Below are 21464 nucleotides of genomic sequence, written 5' to 3'. Positions count from 1 at the left end.
TTCACCAAATGGACCAAATCCATAGGTCAAGATCCCTTCAAATGCCCCCTATCTCAGATTTTTAGATGCCTGCTATGACTTTCCAGTCAGGATTAAAAATCATTTCAGACCAACTTCACTTGGCTACAATCTGTGCAAACTCATTTGTATCCATCTACTCTTCTCCCACTTCATAAGAGGCCTCATAAACATCCAACCTTCATTGTGGGATTCACTGCCAGCATAGAACATCGGTGTCCTCTTTGAACCCCTTAACACAATTTCAAGCATCTCACTTGGAAAAATAGTGTTCCTAATAGACATTACTTTGACTAGATGTATTGCAGGCTACAAGCATTAGTAACTAACCCATCCCAGTTTCACTGCGTCCTTCTACTGCATGCTAACTACAGGAAAGAGATGCGTTGCCCTGCTGCAGGATTACGCAAAGTAAATGGAATTTATCTTGCTTTCTTCGTATCGACCCCCAAATCCTCTCAAACTTTATCTTGGTCTACCATGTTATCCTCCCTACATTCCTCACAAGCAGAAGAGTGCATACTCTTGCTCTTAGTGAGACTGAAAATAAGCTTTGCAAGAGTTCACATCTCTGTCACCTTCAATCCAAACAACTCAGGGTTTCCAGCTTCCAAGCCCTCCATTTTAAACTGGATATTTTACTGCATGACCTTTATGCTTCTGTCAATTAACTCTAGATTATCCATTTTGGGTCAGTGTATATGGATATCTACAATACATCCACATCCATTTTTGATTCCCACTGCAGCTCCTTGTGACTCTGGGTAAGAAACTTGCCCCAGGTACAAAATAAGTACCATAGTAACATAGTAGATGACGGCAGATAAAGACCCGAATGGTCCATCCAGTCTGCCCAACCTGATTCAATTTAAATTTTTTCTTCTTAGCTATTTCTAGGCAAGAATCCAAAGCTCTACCTAGTACTGTGCTTGGGTTCCAACTGCTGAAATCTCTGTCTAAACCCCTACTGCAGCCCATCTACACCCTCCCAGCCATTGAAGCCCTCTCTAGTCCTTCCTCCCCCAAACGGCCATATACAGACACCGTGCAAGTCTGCCCAGTACTGGCCTTAGTTCAATATTTAATATTATTTTCTGATTCTAGATCCTCTTGTGTTCATCCCATGCTTCTTTGAGCTCAGTCACCGTTTTCCTCTCCACCACCTCTCTTGGGAGCGCATTCCAGGCATCCACCACCCTCTCCGTAAAGTAGAATTTCCTAACATTGCTCTTGAATCTACCACCTCTCAACTTCAAATTATGTCCCCTGGTTTTACCATTTTCCTTTCTCTGGTAAAGATTTTGTTCTACGTTAATACCCTTCAAGTATTTGAACGTCTGAACCATATTTCCCCTGTCCCTTCTTTCCTCTAGGGTATACATATTCAGGGCTTCCAGTCTCTCCTCATACGTCTTCTGGCACAAGCCTCCTATCATTTTCTTTGCCCTCCTCTGGATGCTTTAAGTCTTCTTACATCCTTCACCAGATACAGTCTCCAAAACTGAACACAATACTCCAAGTGGGGCCTCACCAATGACCTGTACAGGGGCATTAACACTTTCTTCTACTGGCTACGCCTCTCTTTATACAGCCCAGCATCCTTCTGGCAGCAGCCACTGCCTTGTCACACCGTTTATTCACCTTTAGATCTTCGGACACTATCACTCCAAGGTTTCTCTCCCTGTCCGTGCATATCAGCTTCTCACCTCCGAGCATATACGGTTCCTTCTGATTATTAATCCCCAAATGTATCACTCTGCATTTCTTTGCATTGAATTTTAGTTGCCAGGCATTAGACTATTCCTCTAACTTTTCCAGATCCTTTTTCATATTTTCCACTCCTTCTTCGGTGTCTACTCTGTTATAAATCTTGGTATCATCTCCAAAAAGGCACACTTTTCCTTCTAACCCTTCAGCAGTGTCACTCACAAACATATTGAATAGAATCGGCCCCAGCACCGAACCCTGAGGGACTCCACTACTCGCCTTTCCTTCCTCCGAGTGACTTCCATTAACCACCACCCTCTGCCGTCTCTCTGACAGCCAGTTTCTAACCCAGTTCACCACTTTGGGTCCTAACTTCAGGCCTTCAAGTTTGTTCAAGAGCCTCCTATGAGTACCTGTATATAATATGTAAACCATTTTGATTATAACCACAGAAAGGCGGTATATCAAATCCCATCCCCTTCTCCCTCCCTTCCCTCTTTTTTATTTCCTTTGGTTATCATGCCATGCTTTTACAACATTTGAACCTGTGTATACATTTTATTTGATAGAATAGGATCACAAGGTGTCATGGATCAAAGTGACCTGTCCACTGACCTGTCCACTGAGAATGAAGGAGGAGAAGAAGTTAAAAGCAGGTAAGTTTCCTGATTTTTCAAAATGTTAACAAATGGGTAATTGTTAAACTAATTCCACTTAACAGTTGAGTTGAGACTGTACACGTCAGAAAGGGGCACAGCTTGATAAGAGATGCAACATTTAGCCAAGAAGTATTTCAGAACCTCTTTGCATAGAGAATCAGTGTTACCATTGCTTGAATTCCTAGAGTCAAAACACAACCACAACCAGGGCAAACTTCAGCTGGGAATCACCAACTAGTACGCAAAAGTGACATGGCTTACATGTAATGGGGGTTCTCCATAGACAGCTACCCCGTTCACAGACATTATGATGATTAATGTGAGCTTTGTTGAAGGAGAAGAGCACTGATACAGATACACATTCCCTCCGATAACACCTTCCTTACAGAAGTCCAACACACTCCACCTCTTCACTCCACACCACCCTGTAGTATTTCTTCACTACACTATAAAAGTAAAAATGTCCAGTACAGCTAATGCAAAGGCAAAGTGAATGATGTGTGGATGATCATTAATGGCAAGTGCCTATGGAATGCTGCCTATCGGAAGCTTCTGACACCTTGTAAATGCTGAGAGATAGAGAGAAGCATCAGTTGAATCTGCACACTTAACCAATACAGTATCCCCCAACATTCCCAACTGGAAAATCTCCTCTGAAAGTATTCCTCTTTAACACCTATTAGAAGTTATAATACCTATTCGGTTTAGATATTTTTTTTTTTAATTTTATATTTATAATTTTTGTACAACCAATGAAAATGGTACAGAGAAATACTGAAATACATATATTAAGTCAATACAGACTGAAAACAATATACAGGCAATATACTCATTATTATAGTCCTCAAATAGGGAGGAAGGCAAGACATAAAGGAAAAACCCCTGGGGAGAAGGGATACACTTAACAAAAACATAAGGAAAATAGCAGTACTTAGATATTAATCTACTATTAAACTAAATTCCGCACTAAATCACTTGATTCATTCTGGCTGCAATGGAGTCCCTTTACTCTCTAGGAAAAAACCTAATTGGGCAGGCTCAAAAAATATATATTTATTCCCTTGATAGGTAATAAAACATTTACAAGGAAATCTTAACTGAAAAATTGCCCCCATTGAAATAACTTTAGAACGATATTGCAAAAATTATTTCCTCCTGGATTGTGTCCATTTCGAGACGTCAGGAAATATATATACCCTTTCACCTAAAAAGGTGACTTGTTTCAGCTTAAAGTATAATTTCAACAGCATTTCTTTATCTTGTAAGAATACAAATGAAACTAATAATGTTGCCCGACCCAGTAATTCAATTTCAGAAGATTGCAATATTGCTGATACATCTAATTGCTCAGTTCCACCTTCTAAAACTTTTTCTTTTTGAGCATTCTTTAAATAATAAATTTTCTGTATCGGGGGAAGATTCAATTCTGATACTTTTAAAACTGTAATCATAAAGTTCTTGAAGAGTTCCTGAGGAGACATAAATTTTGCTATAGGAAAATTAAGAATCCTTAGATTCAAATTTTTCTGCTGATTTTCCAAATTTTCTATCTTTCTCAGAAACATCATTCTATCAGTCATTTGTTTAGACAGCAAATTTTTATTCTCAGTTGTTAGTTTCTCTAATTTAGAGAAGTCAATCTTCTGCTGTTGAACGGATGTCTCCAAAAGGGTTATCCTGGAAGAGGAGTTTAAGTAAGAGTTAATATAATATGGTTCTCAGGTTGACATGTCCTATTTGCATTTAATGCAAAGCAAAACAAGAAATTGACCCTAATGTCTCCACAGGATAAAAGTCCAACAACAAAAAATGCTGTGGAGAGTTGATGTTCCTGATATGGACTTTATTGTAAAATCAGCTTGATAATCCACATAAAAACATGTAAGACCCGATCCCTTGGGAACTTGGACCCAACACGGTCCGTGTTTTGACAAAAATGTCTTCCTTTAGGGTTTCTGTTGGTCTAAAGATGGAAACTTGTAGAATATCTAATCAGTTGTAGAACAGGTTCCGCAGTAACCTGCGTAAGTAAGAAGTTGATTTTACAATAAAGTCCATATCAGGAACATGAAACTGTCCACAGCATTGTTAGATACCTGCTATGACTTTCCAGTCTGGATTGAAAATCACCTCAGACCAACTTCACTTGGCTGCAATCTGTGCTTACCATAACCTACTAGTAGACAAACTCATTTGTATCCCACTTCATAAGAGGCCTAATGAACATCCAACCTTCATTGTGGGATTCACTGCCAGCATAGAACATCGGTATCCTTTCAGCACTCATGCAGCCCCTCTTTGAGACCCTTAGCACAATTTCAAGCATCTCACTTGGAAAAATAGTGTTCCTAATAGACATTACTTTGATTAGATGTATTGGCAGGCTACAAGCATTAGTAACTAACCCATCACAATTTCACTGCATCCTTCTACTGCACGCTAACTACAGAGAAGAGATGCGTAGCCCTGCTGCAGGGTTACGCAAAGTAAATGGAATTTATCTTGCTTCCTTCGTATCAACCCCCAATGCTCCCAAAGTTTGTCTTGGTCTACCATATGAACCATTATGTTATCCTCCCTACATTCCTCACAAGCAGAAGAGTGCATACTTTTGCTCTTCTGTCTTAGTGAGGCTGAGAAGAAGCTTTGCAAGAGTTTACATCTCTGTCACCTTCAACCCAAACAACCCAGGGTTTCCAGCTTACAAGCCTTCCATTTTAAACTGGATATTTTACTGCATGACCTTTATGCTTCTGTCAATTAACTCTAGATTGTCCATTTTGGGTCAGTGTATATAGATTAAGGACCACAGTTTCATCTGTGGCACACCTCATATTCCCTCTCTTAATGGATATCTGCAATTCATCCACATCCATTTTTGATTCCCACTGCAGCTCCTTGTGACTCTGGGTAAGTCACTTGCCCCAGGTACAAAATAAGTACTTGTATATAATATGTAAACCATTTTGATTGTCACCATTCCCTTCTCCTTTCCCCCCCCCTCTTATTTCCTTTGGTTATCACACCATGCTTTTTGCAACATATGAACCGGTGTATACATTCTATTTGATAGAATAGGATCAGAATGTGTCATGGATCAAACTGACCTGTCCACTGAGAATGAAGGAGGAGAAGAAGTTAAAAACAGGTAAATTTCTTCATTTTCATAATGTTAACAAATGAGTAATTGCTAATTCCACTTAACACTTGAGTTGAGACTGTGCACGTCAGAAAGGGGCACACAGCTTGATAAGAGATGCAACTTTTAGCCAAGAAGTATTTCAGAACCTCTATGCATATAGAATCAATGTTACCATTGCCTGAATTCCTAGAGTCAAACCACAACCAGGGCAAACTTCAGCTGGGAATCACCAACTAGTACGCCAAAAGTGACATGGCTTACCTGTAATGGGAGTTCACCATAGACATCACCCCGTTCACAGACATCATGATGGTTAATGTGAGCTTTGTTGAAGGAGAGGAGTACTGATAACAAATGCACTTTCTTTAGCACTCCCCTGACTGGTATAGGTTAATCTTAGAAGCGGGTATATATCTCAATCATGACCAGCAGGTGGAGACTGGAAAAAAACTGTTGAACAATACTTAATAGGTACCTTCCCCTATCCTATAAGTCTTTTTTCAGTCTCCAGCAGGTGTGAGTGAGCTGTACCCATCTTCCTTGGTAGGGCTGTTGGAATTTGTTTAGGGATTCTAGTCCCTGTTTTTGGTCAGATTGAGCTTGGGTGGGCCCTGTTTGGGGGGGTCCGTCCGACCTCGGGGGTGTCAAACCTGGCGGGTCTTAAGCTGGGTCCCTCCCCCCATTTCCTCCACCTCCCCAACATATTTTTAGAGGTGCTTCAACAGTAAGCCTTGCCCCCTAAGTCAAGCAAGGTTTACTGCTCTGAGAGCCAGTGGAGTCTGTTCTGTTTTTTAAAAAAAAATCCTGAGGTAGTGCCGGTCTGAAGGGTTGCTTTCCCTTTTAATTTGCTGTATTTTACTGTACTTTTTTACTAACCGGCACTTTTGTTTTAGCTAGGTTGTGTATGGAGCAATGAGCATTTCACAGGGGAAAAAGTGCTCATTATGCTCCAGACTCGAGGCACTCGCGGCTGGCCTGTGCAAGCGGTGTACCAGCCGGTGCAGTAGTGGAAGGTTTTCTTCAACCGCTGACAGTAAGGATAAAAAGGATTCCCTTTCTGCCGGTTCGGCTCGGGACTCCCTTTCCGCTGATTTTTTTAACAGCTGATGCCGGCTTGCCTGCTTTAGCGGCTGGGACAGTTCAGGCTTCCCAGCTGCTACAGGCCCTGGAGGGGTTGTTTTTGGCGGAAACTTCGCCATTTTCTCAGTCTGGCCCCTCCATTTTGTCTGCAACCTCAGATGACTTTTCCCCTGTATTGGAAAAATGGGCAGGTTTCAGCTGGGTCCCCTGCTGTGGCAGGGAGTCCCTTGGGACCCCCTGGTGTTTTTTCCCCTGATTTAATTTTTGCATTCTGCAGAGCCTATTTTCAGGCAGCTGGGGTCCCATGTTCACCCGGGGGTTTCGGGGGTGGGGGGTTGCCTCCCTCTTCTCCTTTGGCGTCCACTCTTTCTCCTCCCTCGTCCAATGCCTGAGGGTGACTTGGGATGAGGATTGGTGGTCTGAGGAGCATGTCGGCATGGATGAGGATCTGGACCCTTTTGAGAAATTCCAGGATCCTCTCACGGGGACAGTGGCGGGTTCCCCACCTTCGGTGAAGAGGCACCCGTGGTGCACCTTTTTCTGAGGAATGAGCTGCCAGACATGATTCATTGATGCTGCATTTGAGGAAGCGCCACCGGAGACACGCGTGTGGGAGACCCTCTTTGTAGGGGGATCCGTACTGTTTCCCACTCTTTTCCTATGCATCAGTATATTCAGGATCTTGTACTGGCACAGTGGAATATGCCGGAGGCGCAATTTCGGTTGGCGCGTGCCGTGGCATGTTGGTATTCCCAACCTGGAGGGGGATAGGGCTATTTTAAGGTCGCCAGTGCTGGACGCGGTGATCTCGGTGATTGCTAAGCGGCATATCATGCTTGTTGAGAGCGGTTCTTCCTTACGGACTCTGAAGAGCGTAAGTTGGACACCATTCTTAAGCAGAAATTTTGATGTCTCTGCCTTGGGGATCCAGGCGGCTATTTGAGGGGGGCTGGTGGTTCGTGCCGTGTTTCGGTGGGCTGAGCGTGTCCTGGATCGTAAGTCTGATGACTGGCCCTTAGTGGATCAGTAGGTGGCATAAGAACATAAGCAGTGCCTCCGCCGGGTCAGACCATAGGTCCATCCTGCCCGGCAGTCCGCTCCTGCGGCGGCCCGAACAGGTCACGGCCTGTCTGAGTCACCAGAAGGGGCCCCCTTGCCACCTTGGTTTCCCATTGAGTTCTATCTTCCCATCGAAGTCCTAACCCTCCGGTCTTGCACATGCACGACCAGAGCAGGCCGCGACCCCTGGTTAGCTTTCTATACCTGTGTTACATCTCAGCACCTCTCTCAGTATCCCACGATCCCCCTATCCCTCAGGAATCCGTCCAATTCCTGTTTGAATCCTTGTACCGTACTCTGCCTGATCACTTCCTCCGGTAGCGCATTCCAAGTGTCCACGACCCTTTGGGTGAAAAAAAACTTCCTTGCATTGTCTGAACCTATCTCCCATTCAGTTTCTCCGAATGCCCCCTCGTGCCTGTTGACCCCTTCAGCCTGAAAGAATCTGTCCCTATCCACCCTCTCTATGCCCCTCATGATCTTGAAGGTCTCTATCATATCTCCCCTGAGCCTCCTTTTTTCCAGAGAGAAGAGCCCCAGCCTATCCAACCTCTCGGCGTACGGGCAGTGTTCCAGCCCTCTTACCAGCTTCGTGTGCTCTCCTTTGGACTCTCTCAAGTACCGCCATGTCCTTCTTGAGGTACGGCGACCCAATATTGAACACAGTATTCCAGATGTGGACGCACCATCGCTCGATACAATGGCATGATGACTTCCCGCATCCTGGTTGTTATGCCCCTCTTTATGATGCCCAGCATTCTGTTGGCTTTTTTCGAGGCTGCTGCGCACTGTGCAGATGCTTCAGTGATGCATCCACCAGCACACCCAAGTCTCTCTCAAGACTGCTGGTCTCCCAACATTGGCCCCCCCCCAATTTGTAGTTGAACAACGGGTTCTTTTTCCCTATATGCATGACCTTGCATTTTTCCACGTTAAAGCTCATTTGCCATTTGTTTGCCCAGTCTTCCAGCTTGTCCAGGTCCCTTTGCAGGTCCTCACACTCCTCCCTGGACCTAACTCTGCCGCACAGTTTGGTATCGTCTGCAAATTTTATAACCTCGCACTTTGCCTCCTTTTCCAGGTCATTGATAAATATGTTGAAGAGTAACGGCCCCAGCACCGATCCCTGTGGCACACCGCTCGTGACTCCCCGCCAGTCAGAGTATTGTCCCTTTACTCCGACCCTCTGCAGTCTACCCGACAACCAGTGCTCGATCCATCTGTGCACATCCCCTCCCACCCCGTGGTTCCACAGCTTCCTAAGCAGCCTTTCATGTGGCACCTTGTCGAAAGCCTTTTGAAAATCAAGGTAAATGATGTCTATAGGTTCCCCATTGTCCACCCGACTGCTTATTCCCTCAAAGAAGTACAGAAGGTTCGTTAAGCATGACCTTCCCTTACAGAATCCATGCTGGCTTGTTCTCAGTAGGCCATGTCTCTCGATGTGCTCGCAAATACCGTCCTTGATCATAGCTTCCACCATCTTCCCTATAATTGAAGTCAGGCTTACCGGCCTGTAGTTCCCGGGGTCACCCCTCGATCCTTCTTGAAGATAGGTTGGACATTCGCCAATTTCCAGTCCTCTGGTACCTCTCCAGTTTTCAAGGATAGGTTGCAAACATGCTGGATTGTGCCCGCTATTTCTTGTCTTAGTTCTTTCAGAACCCTTGGGTGGATCCCGTCCGGGCCCGGCGATTTGCCGCATTTTAACCTGTCTATCTGCTTGATTGATTGATATGGCTGCCTCGTTCTTTCGGATGCTCTCTATGACTTGGTGCAGATGTCGGCCAAGTCTATGGCTTTTGGAGTGGCCGCGCAACATACCTTGTGGCTTCGCACTTGGGTTATTCCATGTCAAGTGATCAAGGGCTCCCTGCATGACCATCACAGATTTTGATAAAACTTTATGCACAAAGTCCCACATGTATCAAACAAACTTTGGTAAAGTTTTAGTTTCGCCTGTGGAATATTCGTGGAGATATAGCCATTTGTTTGACCCCATACTGCAATGACATACAGTACGACAGTGACATTCTGACAACTTTGAGACACAATATCTCACGAGCTATGTTTCCAAAAAAACTGAAACTTAGCTACCCTGCACAACTTTTGGAGCTCTATTCAGTGCTACCAATAATAATTTTTGTCGAGCACTGATGTGAATGGCTGAATTACAGTAAACTTGGCTGAAAAAATTAGTGCTCCCAAAAAAAGTCAAAGTTTGACATTACTTAGCTCCCACAATAATTGAGTAATAAATGCGAAATTTGGCGCATAATGTCTCAGTACAACGTTGTTTCAAAAGTACAATTTCAACCTCCAGCTCTTTCCATTAGTTTACAAATTAAGTGTAAAGTTGCTAATTTGCGTAAAAAGGCCAAAAATAGGGTATTTTCAGCCTGCTTTTACAGAAAAATACTTTTCAGAAACTCTTTCAAATCAGTCTCATTAGAAAGAGCATATTCAAACCCCCTAGAAAAGTGGGCTTCATTTTCAAGCGCAGGTTAACAATGCCCGAAAAAATTTTTCGGCCAAGTTTACTGTAATTCAGCCATTCACTCGGTGCTCGACAAAAAATTATTATTGGTAGCACTGAATAGAGCTCCAAAAGTTGTGCAGGTAGCTAAGTTTCAGTTTTTTTGGAAACATAGCTCGTGAGATATTGTGTCTCAAAGTTGTCAGAATGTCATTGTCGTACTGTATTTCATTGTGGTATGAAATACCAAACAAATGGCTATATCTCCACAAATATTCCACAGGCGAAACTAAAACTTTACCAAAGTTCGTTTGAGACATGGTGGACTCTGCATATGAAGTTTCATCAAAATCCGTGATGGTCATGCAGGGCACTTTCCAAGAATCTGATCACTTGACATGGAATGACCCACTTGGTCGGCGGATGCCATGTCCAAAACTAAGCTTACCAAATTTTCCTTTTGGGGGTCTTTTTTGTTTGGAGAGAAATTAGATAAGTTGGTTCATACTCTGATAGGCTCTAAGGTGCCCTGCCTGCCTGAGGACCGTTCCAGCCCAGCGTCTCAGAATGGCACTGCCTGCAGGCATGTGTGGGAGTTCCACAAATATCGCCCTGGGCATGGGGCTGCTTCTTTCCAGGCTTCGGGTTTTTCCCGGGGGCGTTTTTATCAGCGCATGCAGTCCTTTCGGGGGCCCGTCAGGGGGCCGGGAATCCCTCCGCTGGATCCCCTGCTGCCCGTCCTGCACAGTGACTCTTTGCCTGCGCCCCCTTTGGTTCCAGTGGGTGCCCGGCTGCACTAATTTTTTCCCAAATGGGCCAAGATCACGTCTGATCAGTGGGTCCTGGAGGTGGTGCGGGACGGTTACACTCTGGAGTTTGCCCGCTCTCTGACAGATAATTTTCTATTCACTCCTTTTCAGGCGGCCTTTCACCAGACCCTTCAACGCTTGCTAGATCTCAAAGCCACCTCAGGAGTGCGGCACCAGCAGGTACTCAATTTTGGCCCATCTTAGATTTAAAAGGGGACAACAGGGCTCTCATGATTATCTCTTTTTGCATGGAGACACTGCGGTCTGTCATTCTGGCGGTTCAGCCAGGGGAGTTCCTGACTTCTCTCGATCTGATGGAGGCCTACTTGCATGTTCCAATTTGGGCCTTCCATCAGCGCTTCCTTCGCTTTGCAATCTTGGGTCAGCACTATCAGTTCTGTGCGCTTCCTTTTGGGCTGGCCACAGCTCCCAGGACATTCACCAAAGTTATGTGGTCGTTGCAGCGGCCTTGCAGTCAGAGGGCATTCTGGTGCATCCCTACCTGGACGACTGGTTGATTCGGGTGAAGTCATTGCAGGAGACCACCCGGGTTACGTTTCGGGTGGTGGAGTTTCTGCAGTTGCTGGGATGGGCGCTCAACCTCTCCAAGAGTCGGTTGGTCCCATCTCAGCGCTTGGAGTACCTTTCAGAGGCCCAGGTGAGCAAATTGCAATCTCAGATTTGCCTGCTTTTGGCATCCCAGTGTCCTCAGGTGCAGGATTTCTTCCAAGTCTTGGGGTCGATGGTGGCTTCCCTAGACGTAGTAAGGTGGGTATGGGCCCACATGCGTTCTCTTCAGTATGCTCTGCTTCAGAGGTGGTCGCCCCAGAGTCACAGTTTGGATCTCCCTGTTCCTCTGAGAGGCTTGGCGCGCTTCAGTCTTCGTTGGTGGCTCCAGACCTCTTATCTGGTTCAAGGGATGGGTCTGGATCTACCACAGTGGACAGTGCTTCTTTCAGATTCCAGTCTCCTTGGTTGGGGACCTCAGTGTCTGGGTCACTCAGCTCAGGGCACCTGGTCCACGGAGGCAGCCAAGTGAAGTCCTGGTCGATCAATGTGCTGGAGACCAGAACCATCCGTCTGGCGCTGTTAGCCTTCCGCTACTTCTGGTTTGGCAAGTCAGTCAGAGTTCTGTCGAACAATGCCATGGTGGTGGCCTATGTCAATCGTCAGGGGGCACCAAGAGCACTCAGGTAGAGCAGGAGACAGCTCTGCTCATGGTCTGGGCAGAGCCCCACCTTCAGGACATCTTAGCTTCCCACATAGACGGGGTGAAGAATGTTCAGGTGGACTTCCTCAGTCGTCACGTGCTAGATCCTGGAGAGTGATTTCTAAGCCCTGTGGCCTTTCAGTTGATAGTGCAGTCTAGAGGCCAGCCCCTCATGGACCTGATGGCCACGAGTGTCAATGCCAAAACTTCCCGTTTCTTCAGTCATCGCAGAGATGGTCAGGCCGAGGGCCTGGATGCTCTGGTTCAACCATGGCCAACGGAGGGGCTGTTGTATGTGTTCCCTCCGTGGCCATTAGTGGGCAGAGTTTCTATCTCTGCATAATTCGCCATCCGGGCCTCGTGGTTCTGGTGGCTCCAGATTTGCCTCGACAACCATGGTACGTGGATCTGGTGAGACATCTGGTGGCGGATCCTCTGCCTCTCTTGGACGACCTTCTGACTCAGGGTCCCATTCCAATGTTCAGTCCTGGTCCCTTTTGTCTTTCGGCTTGGCTATTGAAAGGGCTCACCTAGGTAAGAAGGGGTATTCAGCTAAAGTGATCTCCACCTTCTTGGGGTCCCAGAGACTTTCCACATCTTGGGCTTATGTGTGGGTTTGGCGCATCTTTAATGATTGGTTTGGGGCGCTTCCCTGCCTAACATCCTAGACTTCTTGCAGGGTGGCCTGGACAGGGGCCTGGCTTGGTCTTCTCTCCGGGTTCAGCTGGCAACTTTGTCGGCCTTTCATGGGTTGTTACGAGGTCAGCGGCTGGCTGCTATTCCTGATGTTGTTCGCTTTTTGCGGGCAGCCAAATTGCTCAAGCCTCCTGTGTGACCATCGGTTCCTTCTTGGGATTTGAATCTAGACTGCTGCGCCCTCATTTTGAGCCTTTGGGCGCCTGCTTGTTGAAGGACCTTACTTTTAAGGCGGTATTCTTGGTGGCTATTACTTCTGCTAGACGTGTTTTGGAACTGCAGGCTCTCTCTTGTCAGTTTTCCTTGGAGTTTTCTAGGGAGCGGGTAGTGTTGAGGCCTGTTCCTTCCTTTTTGCCAAAGGTAGTTTCTCCTTTTCATGTCAATCAAGCAGTGGTCCTCCCGGTGTTGGGTAGTCGGGAAGGATTGTCTGAGCAGAAGCAGTTGCGCAAGCTAGATGTCTTTCGGGTTCTTCGATCTTATGTGTAGAGGACCCAGGAGTTCTGGAACTCAAATCATTTCTTTGTCCTTCTTGCGGGTCCTTGTAAGAGGGATGGCGCTTCCAAGTGCTACCATTGCGGTTGGATCAAAGACGCTATTGCGTCCCTGTATCTCTTTCAGAAAAAGTCTGTTTCAGAATTTCCCAAGGCTCATTCCACTTGGGGGTCAGGCGGCATCTTGGGCTGAGTTTTCGCTAGTGCCTCCTGTGGACATTTGTAAGGCTGCTGTTTGGTCTTCCTTGCATTCCTTTATCAGGCATTAGAGAATGACATGGGGAAAATCTGTCCCTGTCACTGCCCCGTCCCCGGAATACCATCCTCTTCACTGCCCTGTCTCCGCCCTGCCGTCCCCTTCACCGCTCCATCCCCATCGCATCCATACAAGCCTCAGTACTGCAATATTTAGCTTATTCTTTCATTATAAATCAAAGTTCTAGCTGCTGAACTAGAGAAAGAGATGTTCAGCTGGCAGGGCTTTGTTTATAAATTTTTAGCAACACAACTAATATACTACTTTATCCTAAAGCAAAAACATATATATATATATATATATATATATATATATATTTTTTTTTTTTTTTTTTTTTTTGTTCTACCTTTGTTGTCTGGTTTCTGCTTTCCTTATCTTCTCATTCAATTCCTTCCTTCCACTGTCTCTCTTCTCTCTGCATCTTCCATTTGCTCTGTTACTGTGCCTCTCCCTTCCCCCCCCCCCCAAATTGGTCTGGCACCCATCTTCTTCCCTCCGCTCTCCCCATAGTCTGGCATCTCTGTCTTCTTCCCTGCCAGCATCTTCTCCCTAATCTCTGTTCCCCATTTCCCTTCAGCGTCTTCTCCCCACTCTCTGTCTTCCCCATTTCCCTTCAGCGTCTTCTCCCCACTCTCTGTCTTCCCCAATTTCCCTTCAGCGTCTTCTCCCCACTCTCTGTCTTTCCCCAATTTCCCTTCAGCTCTTCTCCCCACTCTCTGTCTTCCCCAATTTCCCTTCAGCGTCTTCTCCCCACTCTCTGTCTTCCCCCAATTTCCCTTCAGCGTCTTCTCCCCACTCTCTGTCTTCCCCAATTTCCCTTCAGCGTCTTCTCCCCACTCTCTGTCTCCCCAATTTCCCTTCAGCGTCTTCTCCCCACTCTCTGTCTTCCCCAATTTCCCTTCAGCGTCTTCTCCCCACTCTCTGTCTTCCCCAATTTCCCTTCAGCGTCTTCTCCCCACTCTCTGTCTTCCCCAATTTCCCTTCAGCGTCTTCTCCCCACTCTCTGTCTTCCCCAATTTCCCTTCAGCGTCTTCTCCCCACTCTCTGTCTTCCCCAATTTCCCTTCAGCGTCTTCTCCCCACTCTCTGTCTTCCCCAATTTCCCTTCAGCGTCTTCTCCCCACTCTCTGTCTTCCCCAATTTCCCTTCAGCGTCTTCTCCCCACTCTCTGTCTTCCCCAATTTCTCTTCAGCGTCTTCTCCCCACTCTCTGTCTTCCCTAATTTCCCTTCAGCGTCTTCTTCCCACTCTCTGTCTTCCCCAATTTCCCTTCAGCGTCTTCTTCCCACTCTCTGTCTTCCCCAATTTCCCTTCAGCGTCTTCTCCCCACTCTCTGTCTTCCCCAATTTCCCTTCAGCGTCTTCTCCCCACTCTCTGTCTTCCCCAATTTCCCTTCAGCGTCTTCTCCCCACTCTCTGTCTTCCCCAATTTCCCTTCAGCGTCTGTTCCTCTCCACCCCACTTTTCCTCCCTTTCTCCCTCCCTGCCCATTACCTTTGTGGCGCTTTCACCCCCCCCCCCTTCAGCGAGAACACCTCTTAGCTGCTTCTGCCATGCACCCATGCCCCCCTTCCCCCCCCCGGACAACAGGCCCCGGTCCAACAGGCAGAAGGAGTGTTTCCGACTTGCAGCACAGTGAACGCACAACCGTGCCGACAAACCTCCCTGCCCCTTACCTTCGGGCGGCGATTTCTAAATTGATTTCCTACACAGCAGCCGGAACGTTGAAGTTGCATATGGCTGCCTGAAAGGTCATCTGCGATGCAACTTCCGGTTGCGTCAGAGATGACCTTTACGGCAGCCACATGCAGCTTCAACGCTCCGGCTGCTCTGTAGGAAATCAATTTATAAATCGCTGGCCGAAGGTAAGGGGCAGGGAGGGAGTAGGGAGATATTTGGATTGGGCAGTGGCGGCAGCAGCGATCAGGAAGGAGGGAGCGCGATAGGTGACCGCGCGTGTTCCCTCCCTTAACTGCGGGGACAAGGCCATTCACCACTCCACGAGGCAGTGAATGGCCTTGTCCCCGTAGCAACGGTAAACACAGTTTTTCCCCCACCATTTGGCGGGTTACCTGTGGCTAGCCACTGTGTCATTCTCTATCAGACATTACCTTGGGACATTCAGGCGCGTCGGGACACGGTGTTCAGTGAGCGTGTTCTGGTGTCGGCCCTTTGGGGGTCCCACCAATGATGGGGACTGCTTTGGTACGTCCCACTTCTAAGATTAACCTATACCGGTCTAGAGAGTGCTAAAGAAGGAGAAATTAGGTTCTTACCTGCTAATTTACTTTCTTTTAGCTTCTTAAGACCGGTATAGGTCCCCACCCTGTCTATGGTCATGTTGTTTTTGTGGCTGTTGCACATGGTTTTTCTGCAGGTTCTAGTATTTTTCTAGGGCCTGGCAGAATTGAAGAACAGTGGCTGTGGCTCGGCTGGCATAGCTGGCGAGCTGTGGGGACATTTTTCTTGCTGGGATCTCTCCTTTGCAATTTCCAACAGCATTTGGGTATGTTAGTTGTTACTCCTGTTCGGAGTCTTGTTTATTTCTGTTGCAAGTTATTAGTTCTGCTTGGCTATTCAGCAGACTGATAGGAATAGGGGAAGGTACCTATTATGTACTATTCCACAGTTTTGTTTTCAGTCTCCACCTACTGGTCATGATTGAGATATATACCCGCTTGTAAGATTCACCTATACCGGGTCTGGAGAAGCTAAAAGAAAGTAAATTAGCAGGTAAGAACCTAATTTCTCCTTCCCTATGATAACACCTTCCTTACAGAAGTCCAGACACTCTCCACCTCTTCACTCCACACCACCCTGTAGTATTTCTTCACTATACTATAAAAGTAAAAATGTCCAGTACAGCTAATGCAAAAGCAAAGTGAATGATTTGTGGATGATGGTTAATAGCAAATGCCTATGGATGCTGCCTATTGGCAGCTTCTGACACTTTGTAAATGCTGAGAGAGCAAGAGATGAAGCATCAGTTGAATCTGCAAACTTAACCAATACAGTATCCCCCTACAATCCCAACTGGAAAATCTCCTCTGAAAGTATTCCTCTTTAACACCTATTAGAAGTTATAATATGTCGCATGTTTAAAATGGAAAGATCATTAGCTGTACAAAATGAAAATTATAAGACTTTTTTTAAAATATGGGAGCCATTGACATCTTTTTCTGATGTTTAAACACCAGTTTTTCTATTGAAATATACACCATAAATAATAGAGAGGGGGAAGGGCTCTTATTATATTGCTCATTTTAATAATAATGGGGAAGTGGGGTGGTATATGGGTTTATATATACAATTTATGTTTTTCTTGATAGATTTACAAGTGATGTTTTTATTTATGGTCATGTTTGTACACTTGTTAAAAGATTGAAAATGAATAAAGATTATTTAAAAAAAAAAAAGAAGTTATAATACCTATTCGTTTTTGAAATCTTAAGAGTTAATAAAATATGGTTTGACATATCCTATTTGTATTTGATACAAAGCAAAACAAGAAATTGACCCTAATGTCTCCACAGGATAAAGTTCCAACAACGACAACAAAATGCTGTGAAGAGTTGATGTTCTTGATAAGAACCTTATTGTAAAATCAGCTTGATAATTAACTTGATAATCTACATAAAAACATGTAGGACCCAACATGGTCCATGTTTTGACAAAATAAACTTCCTCAGTAGTCCCTGTTGGTCCTAAGATGAAAACTTGTGGAATATCTAATCAGTCCTAATGAACAAGTTCTGCAGTAATGCTGTGTAAGTAAGAAATTGATTTTACAATAAAGTCCATATTAGGAACATCAGCTCTCCATAGCATTTTTAGATACCTACTATGATTTTCCAGTCGATTGAAAAATCACCTCAGACCAACTTCACTTGGTTGCAATCAGGGCTTGCCATGACCTACTAGTAGACAAGCTCATTTGTATCCTTCCATTCTTCTCCCACTTCATAAGAGGCCTCATGAACATCCAACCTTAATTGTGGGATTCACTGCCAGCATGAAACCTCAGTGTTCTCTCAGCATTCATGGAGCCCTTTAGCACAATTTAAAGCATCTCACTTGAAAAATAGTGTTCCTAATAGCCATCAAATTGACTAGATGTTTTGGCAAGCTACAAGCATTCGTAACTAATCCATCCCATGCCCAGTTCTTTTACAATAAAGATTGCTTCGTATCAATCCCAAAATCCTCCCAAAGATTGTCTTGGTCGATCATATGAACCATTATGTTATCCTCCCTATATTCCTCACAAGCAGAAGAGTGCATACTCTTGCTCTTCTGTCTTAATGAGACTGAGAAGAAGCTTTGCAAGAGTTCACATCTCTGTCACCTTCAACCCAAACAACCCAGGGTTTCCAGCTTCCAAGCCTTCCATTTTAAACTGAATATTGGACTGCATGACCTTTATGCTTCTGTCAATTAACTCTAGATTGTCCATTTTGGGTCATTGTACATAGATTAAGGATCACAGTTGCATCTGTAGTACACCTCAGATCCCCTCTCTTAATGGATATCTGCAGTATATTCACATCCATTTTTAATTCCCACTGCAGCTCCTTGTGACTCTGAGTAAGTCACTTGCCCCAGGTACAAAATAAGCACCTGTATATAATATGTAAACCAGGGTTGCCCAAGTCCGGTCCTCGAGATCTACTGGCAGGCCAGGTTTTCAGGATATCCACAATGAACATGCATGGGAGAGATTTACATACCAAGAAGGCAGTCCGGCAAATCTCTCGCATGCGTATTCATTGTGGATATCCTGAAAACCTGGCCTGCCAGTAGATCTCGAGGACCGGACTTGGGCAGCCCTGATGTTTACCATTTTGATTGTAACCACAGAAAGGTGGTATATCAAATCCCATACCCTTCTCCCTCCCCCCCCCCTTTTATTTCCTTTGGTTATCACGCCATGCTTTTTTGCAACATTTGAACCTGTGTATACATTCTGTTTGATAGAATAGGATCAGAAGGTGTCATGGATCAAACTGACCTGTCTACTGAGAATGAAGGAGGAGAAGAAGTTAAAAGCAGGTAAATTTCCTGATTTTTCAAAATGTTAACAAATGGGTAATTGTTAAACTAATTCCACTTAACAGTTGAATTGAGACTGTACACGTCAGAAAGGGGCACAGCTTGATAAGAGATGCAACATTTAGCCAAGAAGTATTTCAGAACCTCTTTGCATACAGAATCAGTGTTACCATTGCTTGAATTCCTAGAGTCAAAACACAACCACAACCAGGGCAAACTTCAGCTGGGAATCACCAACTAGTACGCAAAAGTGACATGGCTTACATGTAATGGGGGTTCTCCATAGACAGCTACCCCGTTCACAGACATTATGATGATTAATGTGAGCTTTGTTGAAGGAGAAGAGCACTGATACAGATACACATTCCCTCTGATAACACCTTCCTTACAGAAGTCCAACACACTCCACCTCTTCACTCCACACCACCCTGTAGTATTTCTTCACTACACTATAAAAGTAAAAATGTCCAGTACAGCTAATGCAAAGGCAAAGTGAATGATGTGTGGATGATCATTAATGGCAAGTGCCTATGGAATGCTGCCTATCGGAAGCTTCTGACACCTTGTAAATGCTGAGAGATAGAGAGAAGCATCAGTTGAATCTGCACACTTAACCAATACAGTATCCCCCCAACATTCCCAACTGGAAAATCTCCTCTGAAAGTATTCCTCTTTAACACCTATTAGAAGTTATAATACCTATTCGGTTTTGAAATCTTAAGAGTTAATATAATATGGTTCTCAGGTTGACATGTCCTATTTGCATTTAATACAAAGCAAAACAAGAAATTGACCCTAATATCTCCACAGGATAAAAGTCCAACAACAAAAAAATGCTGTGGAGAGTTGATGTTCCTGATATGGACTTTATTGTAAAAATCAGCTTGATAATCCACATAAAAACATGTAAGACCCGATCCCTTGGGAACTTGGACCCAACACGGTCCGTGTGTTTTGGTCCTAAGATGGAAACTCAAGGAATATCTAATTAGTCCTAGGAAGCGATACCCCTTCCTTTCCTTCTGTTTTACCCTCCCCCTCATTTTATTTTTGTTTACACAATGTAACTTACAAATCTTCCCCTTCCCTCTCTTCCCTTTTGTTTCATATCCTTCGTAATCAAGTCTTCCTTAGCAACGGCAGCAGATGAATCCAGAGACTAGTGGGATAGCACACATCTACCAGCAGGTGGAGATAGAGAAACTGATTAACAGGTGGTCCTATTGGCAGGCACTCTTCCTGTATCTGCAGTATGCTCTATCTCCCAGCAGGGGATGGTCGCTATTCAACTAGCTCCTGGCTTCTGGCTGTGGCTGGAAATTTATTATCCCAGGACAAGGAGGCAGGTATTCTCACACATGGGTGACGTCATCGATGGAGCCTGGATGCGGATGCCTCACAAGCAGACTTGCTTGAAGAAACTCAAAGTTTCGAGTCGCCTGCACCGCACATTCGCGAGTGCCTTCCCGCCCAGCACAGGGTGCATCTCCTCAGTTCTCAGTTTTCCGCGGAGCCGAGAAGTCCGTCTTTGACTCTCTGCATTTAACTTCATTCACTTTGTGCCTTCTCTCAACCGCGATTTGTGTTTTTTTCTTCACGAATTGCTGTTTTATTTTAGTTTAAAAAAAAAAATTTTCTTTTTCCATTCGTTTTCCGGGATAGGCCACAGCCTGAGAGCTTTGACTTTGCGGTGGCTATTTTTCCGTCTATGTCCCGGCCTGCTACAGGCTTTAAGAGGTGTAGCAAGTGTCAGCGCGCGATCTCTCTCACGGACCCTCACAGACGCTGCCTCAAGTGCCTTGGGCCGAAACATCATCCTATGTCGTGCCTGCCTTGCCTCGTGCTTTCAAGCGTTGTTGCATTCTGGTGGACAAGCTTTTCGAGATGGAGTCTCCTACTGATCCCTCGACTTCAAAAGAGTCTTTGGCCTCGACTTCCATCGAGGCTCCTTCTGCACCTATTGCTTCCACCTCGAGCCTCATCAGATCTTCGTCGTTTGCAGCGGCTCTTGTTTCGACTTCATCTGCTGTATCTTCCCCTGTTTCCTCAGGTCAGATAGCTCAGCAGTTGGTTCTACTGGTGATTAAAGTGTCCAAGACTCCCAAGTCGAAGCACACTCACACTACCTCGAAGGAACCTCCAGCCAAAGCAGGTGGTCCGGTTTCAGACGCGGATCCATCCTTGCCGGCTTCTTTCCAGACCATGTTAGAGAAGCAGTTTATTCAGTTCCTTACTAACATGGGACCTAAACTGCTTCCTCTTATCCAGCCTGAGCATTCAGCAGACTCCCGCGAGGTCAAGCTGCTTCCTTTGCCCCAGTCTGAAATTCCACACTCTTTGCAGGGAGCAGAGTCTCTGCAAGTGTCTGGTCTGCCATCCAAGCACGAAAAGCAAGGAGCAGATTCTTTGCGAGTGCCTCGACAAGAATCCTCACACTCTAAACAAGGAGCAGAGCCTTTGAGAGTGCATCGAGGTTCCTCCACCAAGCCTCTGGAGCTTCGATCTACAGCCCCTAGCCCTATTCATACATCAGCATCGGCTGCCTATGTCTCCGAGGTGAAATCTCCTCGATCCTCGAGATCTGGTTCCAGACACAGATCTCACCGACATTCGGGGCATTCATCGAGGCACCCTTCCAGGCATCGTTCTTCTCAGGACAGACCATCTTCCTCGAAGCCTCGATCTACTCCAACCTCAACAAGACCACTGACTCCTCATTCGAGATCTCCGATGCTGGACCTCGAGGATGTTCCGGTCTCGATTGCTTCGTCCAAGTCACCAGGTTCCTTTGTTGCCTTTTTCCATGCCGAAGCTT

The 21464-nt window shown here is 45.5% G+C and overlaps 1 protein-coding gene across 4 annotated transcripts in view; it reads left to right on the top strand.

Moving 5' to 3' along the window:
• The window catches only part of LOC117356996 (putative cuticle collagen 99), a 56937-nt gene that overhangs the window by 12808 nt on the left and 22665 nt on the right, over positions 1-21464 (top strand). The window contains exons 3-5 of one of the 4 annotated variants that reach the window (XM_033937061.1): positions 2300-2381; positions 5458-5532; positions 18575-18649. In XM_033937061.1, coding sequence (XP_033792952.1) covers positions 2300-2381; positions 5458-5532; positions 18575-18649 — 232 coding nt within the window. Of the gene's footprint in view, positions 1-2294; positions 2382-5457; positions 5533-18574; positions 18650-21464 lie in introns of all 4 variants that reach the window. The other 3 variants (XM_033937059.1, XM_033937063.1, XM_033937062.1) reach the window with 3 other exon arrangements.

Source organism: Geotrypetes seraphini, chromosome 3, assembly GCF_902459505.1.
Source record: "Geotrypetes seraphini chromosome 3, aGeoSer1.1, whole genome shotgun sequence".
Classification (NCBI taxonomy): Eukaryota; Metazoa; Chordata; class Amphibia; order Gymnophiona; family Dermophiidae; genus Geotrypetes; species Geotrypetes seraphini.
This window is presented reverse-complemented; position numbering and strand designations above follow the sequence as displayed.